The 8,886-nt window shown below is 40.9% G+C and overlaps 1 protein-coding gene across 1 annotated transcript in view; it reads left to right on the top strand.

Moving 5' to 3' along the window:
• The window catches only part of LOC139933906 (ATP-binding cassette sub-family C member 8-like), a 31,177-nt gene extending 29,123 nt beyond the window's left edge, over nt 1-2,054 (top strand). Inside the window, exon 32 of the mRNA XM_071928139.1 lies at nt 101-2,054. Within this exon, the coding sequence (XP_071784240.1) occupies nt 101-244 (144 nt within the window). The 3' untranslated portion in view covers nt 245-2,054. The remainder of the gene's footprint in view (nt 1-100) is intronic.
• The last annotated feature ends 6,832 nt before the right edge of the window (nt 2,055-8,886 follow it).

An 8,886-nucleotide genomic window follows, 5' to 3' on the forward strand; every position in this document is an offset into this window, starting at 1 on the left:
TGGTTTTCTGAAATTCTAAACTGTATGGTTAGCTTTACGTATTTGTTTATTGTTTTTTATTCATTTATTCATTAATTTCTTTATGTTGTTTACTACACAGCACCGTGTGTCTACCATTCTTAATTACGATACCATCGTAGTTTTGAGTGCAGGTAAGCTTGAGGAGTGGGACAGTCCTACGGCACTTCTTAGCAACCCAGACTCCATTTTCTCGTCTCTCGTGAACGGATCCTTGCCAAGCTGATTAAAAAAAAACAGACCTACAATATGACATGGGACAGCATGGGTTCGCTGGAGGAAGAAATCATGCCCCCAAAACCCAACTCATCGAACAAAACAAAAGGAAAAAGAACAAGCAAGAAAGGGTTGAGGGGAATTGGACAGATGACGTAGCAGAACACAGGGCAAGGCATGGACCGCAGAGCCTAATATAATCAACATTTCCAGCGTTTCACTGAAAAATAATTGATATTATTGATACTATGTTATAGTAAGAAAAATAATAATTCATTAGAATAAGTAATAAATAATGATTATTAATAAGAATTTATAATAAATAATTGATGATTTATAACTAAATAATATTTCCCGTGGGAAATATTTGTCTCGGGACGAGTGAAAAGTGTGTATGCATTCAGGTGGTATAATAGGTTAGTGAGCGAGTTTAAATAGAGGGGGCGAGGTATAGTAAGACGGTTCTAGAAATCACTTCAATAATTTTACTAGAAGAGTTTGAATATATTATGAAATGTTTTGAATAATTATTTTGTTATCGCATGCCATGGTTGAAGTCCAACATCTTCACAGAGCAGGGCACTGAATGTCTCTCGGCACATTTCAGAGGAATTTTAAAGATCTCCGTTTTGTCATGGACGTCATGTTCTCTGATGAAGTGATTCGAGATGTCTAGTCATAATAACATTTTAGGTAATACTTATTTATTTAATAGACGTGTAACAAATGCTTATTTATTTATTTTTTGAAAGGTATTGGGACGGACTTATTATTCTAACTGTTTTTAGATTTTATTCTTGTCCATGACGGAAGTTATGAAAGTAAGAAATCAGTTATATGGATCGTTATTTTAGTGGTTATTTGTTACGGTGTCCACATAATGCTGGGCGCTATGATAGAAAGTAGGCCGCTGTAACCCAGCGTGGATATTTATAACACTCGGCACGGGACACTATTGGTAATTACTCAATATAATTGTTAGCATAAAAACTTACTTGGTAACAACGGTAACGAGCAATGGAGAGCTGTTAATAGTATAAAACACTGTGGGAAACGGCTCCCTCTGAAGTAACGTAGTTGTTCCAGAAAGAAGTTATTTCTCACATAATATTTTAATTGAATTCGATACCTCATGCAGCTGAAAGCACACAACTTGTGCGACTTTGGTGTTGTTTTGTTCTTCCATTATTCTCTCACAACTTTGACGATCAATTGAGTTCAAATTTTCACAGGGTTGTTATTTGTGCATAACTATGTTCTATTTCTACGTCCATGGATACACCAAGTGAGAATACTGGTCTTTGACAATAATAATAATAATAACTTTCGATTTATATAGCGCCTAATAATTAACACTTAATTCTCTAAGCGCTTTACAAAGAAGTACACTATACAATCTACAACAACATAAATATAAGGAAACAAATAACACCACTACATGCATAACGACACAACAATACAAGAATGGTTAACTATTGTAAGAAAAGGTGTGTCTTTAAGGCACTCTTGAAATCATCAAGGGAGGATGTATTCCTGGTCGTCAAGGGCAGAGAATTCCACAGAGTTGGAGCCGAAGCCACAAAGGAACGGTCTCCATAGGTATGCATATTAACAGGGTGTACTGCAAGGAGGTGTTGTGACGATGATCGAAGTGTACGTACTGGATTGTGCTTATGAATGAGATCTGACATCTAAGATGGAGCAAGATTATTTTAGTGTCAAGTGCCTTTAGCTTTCCCTTCTGTACTACTTGTTAAAACTCAGTTTGTTTTTTGTGCAATAAAATGCAGATTAAAATAGGCGTCACTCCATGTGCTTCCTTGTCGCCAAAAGACAATGATTATGTCTAATAGTGTTTGATTTATGAGCGAGTTTAGTAGGACTCAGATGAGGCAAGTTTTATGAAGAGGGCTTTGTTCAACTAGCCTTGTCCAAGACCCTTAATACGCAAACACCGGCCTGTTCTGAATTCACGAACTGCACAGGTACGTGAATTCAGAGCGGGCCAGTGTAGTATCCCTATATTAGGATTCATCTGGGAAGAAATTGGAAAGAAGCTGATTTCAACTGATAATGGTAGGTATGGGTGTCAGTTACCACCAAAAAAAAGTAAGGACCAATTGGGGTTGGGGAAATCGTTTCCCCGGGGGGTAATTAAAACCCGGGGGTTAATTACCCATAATTTACCCAAAGTATGTTGTGTTTGGTATCAAATGAAAGGAAATTTAATTTTAAACCAAGTAAGTGATGTTTATTTTGTCATTTTATTATCCTGTAAAAAGTTACACTTGATTTAAGATGTGGCGCTTGCTAACACAGGATCAACAAGGTCATTACACACATTCTAATGTAAAAACCTTAAAACTATTATTTTACATTACTTTGTATCTATCAAAGTGTACCACACTGTTTGAGGGTTCAAATGAACTTGGTTCAAGACATTTTAAGTGGATACTACTGGTACTGACAAGCCAAATGTGACAGAAAGCTCATTAAAGACCCTAAACACATTAATGGGCCACCACGGCTTGAATAGCAAAGTTCCTCTTCATTGCTCATTTTTCGGTGTCTGTAATATCTGCTCCATTGGAGCAATGTCCACAGCACACTCCACATCCCCCCTTATTCAAGGGGCCCAAGTATGGAGGATTTGAGATACGCCATACCCTAACTTGGTGGTGAAAACGAAGGGAGTGTTGTTGGTGTTGCTGGTAGGCGATGAGGATCCATTTTTCCCTTGGCTGCTTGCTTTTGGAACCTTTGATAGTATGTTGTGTTTGGTTTCAAATAAACAGAAATTTAACTTGAAACTAAACAAGTGTTGTTAAACCTGCAAGTTTACTATCATCCTTATTCTTCAAATCGTGCAAAGCTTCAAAAACCGTTTACTCGGAATCTTGTAACAACTCTTCCAGAACGTAGGAGCCGTGATTCGGGTAAGAATGGGGTCACTTGTTACCAACACTGGAACCAGCAGGGACGATGGCAACCTGTTGGTAGCTGAAATTCCATCTCAACAAAGCCATCATAAGGAAGAGTTGAATTATTTGCTGCCGTTATCAGCAGAGTACTGTTCTATAGCAAGTCAGTCACTGGTTGAACATGTTCTGGTTATAAGCCATGATGTAGACACTAGGGAAACCTGGGCACCAGTATCACACAAAGCCTAGGTTGGTCTTCTTCCTAGATTACACCCAGTGGTGCACTTCGGCCAACTAAGTTGGTCAGTTTCGAACCTTGTGGTAGTTGCTGAGCTGACATTACCATGAGGGCAACACTCTATGAGACATCACTTGAGTGTATAGAGGTTTTGGTTAATTGGGTTGGTTTTGAAGACATTGAATTTCTTGAGATTAATTGGATGTCAGGACGGCTACTCATCCCCTCCGTTCGCCACGTTGCCGTCTCCTGCCTGCTGGGGTCGTTGTCGCTGTTTGCAGCCTCTCCTGAAGTGCTTAGAGCTACCACAGGTGAAGCAGTGGTCATATTCAGGTCATTTACTGGCTTGTCGTTACAGCCACATTCATGAGAGGGCAGTGTTTTTGGAGCACTTGGGTCTCTCTGCTGTTTTGGTTAAGGTGGAAGCTTTGAGAGCAGCCAAGTCAGCTTGAATCTGTTGGAGCTGCTTCATCAGGTTGGTCTTGACGGCACTCACCTCCTGCACTCTTACAGCTTGCTTGTTTTTTTCTGCGTGGCTAAACGAACAACATGTATCTCTCTACCCTCAGCAATTTTGAGATGCTGGAACAAGGTTTCATCGTGACCCGATTCACCGAGCTGGCTGATAATGCGAGACTCCTTCAGTAAACCGGCCATTTGATTTACCGGCATGATGGCCCTTGAGCTGCTAGTGTGTCTGTGGGGGCATCTTTGGGGCATCTTGGGTCGCTGTTGTGAGCTTGCTTCTATGACACTGTACAAAAAAACCCATAAAATTCACGGTTCTTTACCTTGCGCCCTATGCTGCCAGGTAAAGCACCGTAAATTTTACTGTGGAGGTTTTGTAAACTACCCCTTCAAGGCAAAATTTACAAAACCTCCACAGTAAAGTTTACGGTGATTTAACAGGCACCCTAGCTTCTTTTTTACAGTGTAAGGGATTTTTGACTGACGTCCCTGGTGTCACATGCTTTTGAGAAAGCTGTCAAGATCTTTAAATCGTTCTGACTTTTATCTTCAGTTTCCTCTGGCCTATCGATGTTGAGATGTCGGGTTACGAGGGGAGTGCTTTCTTGGGTAGGGGTTGTCTGGTCCACGCCAACTGTCGGCATACCTGCTGTGGTCCTTCCCTCAGGGAACCGATCTGGCCAGCAACATTTGAAGATCCTCAAAATGATTTATTTTCTTAGAAAAGCCATGCAAAAAATTTCTTCATCCACTTAAAACTCTCTCTCCAGCTTCCCTCACTGCCTCCGGCTGTTAACTACCGCATACTACCATGGAGGTGCCTTCATGATACTACTGGGACGTTCTTCGAAGTTAGCTATGTAACAATGCATTGACATGCACTGACCACATTACGGCCTGGCAAGGTTGCCAAAAGCAAGCTGGCAAGGTTGCCAATAGCAAGCAACCAAGGAAAAAATAGATCCTGATCGTGTACCACCAACACCAAATGCAACAGCACAACACTCCCTCCGTGAACACCTCCAAGTTGTGATGTTGAAGCATCTCAAAACCTCTCTTTGAGCCCCTTGGAAGAGGCTGGGAGTTTGATACCAACAATAAATTGGGACTCAAGATGCTTATCGGAGTATCACCCCAGAAATCTTTTAACAACAATTTGATGCAACTGCAAGGAAGGGGAGATGCAGTACCAAACCATGAAATGTAGCAGCATAAAAGCTGGCATGTCATGTGTGTTTGCATTTAGAGTGTGCTGCGGACATTTTGATGTTACAGACACTGTTACTGTAAAAAGGGTCTTTAATGAGCTTTCTGTCACGTTTGGCTTGTCAGTACCAGTAGTATCTACTTATTATGTCTTAAACCAAGTTAATTTGAACCCTCAAACAGTGTGGTACACTTTGATAGACACAAAGCATTGTAAAATAATAGTTTTAAGGTTTTTACATTAGAATGTGTGTAATAACCTGGTTGATCCTGTGTTAGCAAGCGCCACGTCTTAAATCAAGTGTAACTTTTCACAGGATGATAAAATGACAAAATGAACATCACTGACTTGGTTTAAAATTAAATTTCCTTTCATTTGATACCAAACACAACATACTTTGGGTAAATTATGGGTAATTAACCCCCGGGTTTTAATTACCCCCCGGGGAAACGATTTCCCCAACCCCAATTGGTCCTTACTTTTTTTTGGTGGTAACTGACACCCATACCTACCATTATCAGTTGAAATCAGCTTCTTTCCAATTTCTTCCCAGATTTGCTGCAATTATTGCTAATTTTGGGTTACTAGTGTGGCGGTTTCAACTTTCCGCTGTGTTCAGTTTTCCGAATGACCAAATACGGTAGCATTACGTCATGCGATGCCTGCGCACAGCAAGCGAAAGTAGTCCATTTTTAGTGCCGTATTGAGTCATCCGTTACCCTCCGGTAGCTGTCATGGCGGCGTCCACGAGTCGAGTACAACTAGCGGCAAACGCGTGGATCGTATGAGTTGTTTTTTATGCAAGCAGAGTGTGACCTGCCTGAAGTTGTACCCATGAATACATGTAAAGATGGGGCAAGAGATTATGTGACTACACAGAAAAGAATCGTAATATAAACAATGTGGGGTCACTGCTGAGAGAACTACAGTACTCGCCAGGGTACTCGCGGAGGTATCTGACAAGTCACCCGGAAAACTGAACACGCCGGAAAGCTAAAACCGTTCGAACAACGTGCTGATATGACCGACTACGTCACCCGGAAAACTGAATACGGCGGAAGACTGAAACCGCCACACCTGTGCTTGCGTGAAGAGCCTTGGACAAGGCTATTCAACAGGTAGACGTATAGGTCTACTAAGGTCTTGATGATAGTGAACGACCATTCAATCCCAAGATTGATCCGGAAAGGGCGTTAGTGATTGAACAATTATTTAGCTACCAGCAGAAAATTTACCATTAATTTGTATACCTGTTTATAATGATATGCATACTATGTGTGGATATTATTTATTGATCCCATTTGTAATTTAATCACAGGCGTATTCAAACACAACCTGTGATCAACAGATCTGCATTAATGCACTGGACACATGGTAATTAGGAAGAAACTATGAATAATTAGTAGACTTGCGGGTACAACCATGTTTAAATCTCTTTATTCTTGTCTGAGTGTTTGCTCTGAGAAGAGCCGGTTTGGTCTCAGCGTTTCGAACAGTTATCTACCAGCTCATCTTTTCATAGCCTGAACGTCTGACGTCATTCTTCGAGGCTCGTGAATAACGCTAGGGACCGGCCAAAAACCGGCGTGTGGTTTGACCTTTGACCTCCCATAGGCACAAGTTCTACACCAACATTTACCAAGCAAGTACCGTATCCACCATGCATGTACTGTCTACATACTACTACCACACAAGCGGACACACGCATGCGGACAACCGAAAGTAGGTTTTCCATATCTGTGTTTTGATTGGCCAACCGAGGTGACCTCAGACCAATCAAAACAAACCCAACTACGGTAGCTTTTAGTCACTGCATTTATCCAATGGTATCGTTACAGCCAATGGAATCACTGAATCTGAATAGCTGGTACCTGTCTTTAGCTTTGCGGATAAAGACAGGGGTATCCTTGCGGATAAAGACAGTGGCCCAGTCTAGTCTTTTCAGAGCCACCACTCACAAAAAAAGATTTCCACATGGTTGTACCCGCAAGTTTTCTATTTATTTATAGTTTCTTTCCATTTCTCCACACCATGCAAAGCTTCAAACAATACTTACATTTGGTAATTGCCAAAACCAGTATTCTCAGTTGGTGTATCCATGGAGGAATAAATTATTCCTCTATGGTGTATCCCAACATATGAATATGCATGCAATGAAAATAACAACTATGTGAAAATTTGTACTCAATTGATCATCGAAGTTGCAAGGGTATATTGTAAAAAAAAAAACACTCTTGATGTCCAAGTGTGCTTTCATGTACCTAAAAGGGCTTCAGGTCTGAAGTATTTTATTATTTGCGTGAGAAAATACCCCTTTCTCAAACACTACGTTACTTCAGAGGGAGTCTTGTTTCACAATGTTTTATAAAATCAGCAGCTTTTATGATACCAATATTCCGTTGCTTTTACCATACGCCTCTTCCTTAAAGGCAGTGGACACTATTGGTAATTACTCAAAATAATTAACTTCATAAAACCTTTCTTGGTGACGAGTAATGGGGAGAAGTTGATAGACTATACTAAGTATAAAACATTGTGAGAAACGGCTCCCTCCGAAGTGACGTAGTTTTTTCGAGAAAGAAGTAATTTTCCACGAATTTGATTTCGAGACCTCAAGTTTAGAACTTGAGGTCTCGAAATCAAGCATCAGCAAGCACACAACTTCGTGTGACAAGAGTGTTTTTTTTTTCTTTCATTATTATCTCGCAACCTCGACGACCGATTGAGCTCAAATTTTCACAGGTTTGTTATTTTATGCATAGGTTGAGATACACAAAGTGAGAAGACTGGTCATCGACAATTACCTATAGTGTCCATTGTCTTTAACAACAATGCAAACATCCTCAAGTGGCTTAAAGGGTCTATGTACTTTTTGTAGGACAAAAAACACAATGCCCACAGAATTACACTGAACTTACACAGTTTGAGGATAACCATAGTAGAAAGCTCCCCTGAAAACATTACCTGCTGATGTGCTGTAGTTTTTGAGAAATTTGTAAATAATGTTATGAAAATAATTTTCGTCTCAGTGATCATGAGACGACAATTATTTTAGCGTTTAAAAACGTATTTTCATGACATTGTTTTACTCATTTCTCAAAAACTACAGCACCTCAGCAACTAATATTTTAAGGTATGCTTTCTACTATCATTATCTTCAAACAGTGTTAGTATAATGTAAATCTGTGGACATTGTGTTTTGTGTTAAAAAAAATATCCAAATCCTTTAATGCGTCACACTGTGCGAGTCATCTCTCCTGTACAAATAAACAAATGTTTTCAAAGGCGGTATAGACGCCCAAGTGCTGAGAGCCGTTGCGGTGTGCCAGGATATTCTGTCCTCCCGGAGATTCGAATCCTATGATTCGAATAATCCTACGACATCCTGTTATGGGTGCGTTCGTTTAGCTTCCCTGGGTCGACCCCGGTCTGCCCCGGTACGTTCGAATAGCTTTGACGGGGCTCACCTGGGTCAGCCCCCAGTGCCCTGCTTGTGGAGTGGGTCACTTGGGGTGACCTGAGGTGCATGCTGTCACCACGAGAGGGCGAGTGTGATCGTTCGATTAGCTCTTGTCAGGGGCTTACCTGGGTGAGCTCCGCGGGGTAGGCCCAGGGAAGCTAAACGAACGCAACCACTGTGAATTGGATGTCTTCTTCAAAGATTTACATAATTTGACACTGAATGGCTGTCCATGGTAGCGCGGCTAGCGTTGCGTGTTTTATAGACGTGCACCGTGTCTTGAACAATGTATGACATTGACTCTCAGCATGGTAGTCTTCTTCGCAACATTCATTTTGTACGTAGTCGCCGGTATTGC

This window comes from Asterias amurensis, chromosome 2, assembly GCF_032118995.1.
Source record: "Asterias amurensis chromosome 2, ASM3211899v1".
Classification (NCBI taxonomy): Eukaryota; Metazoa; Echinodermata; class Asteroidea; order Forcipulatida; family Asteriidae; genus Asterias; species Asterias amurensis.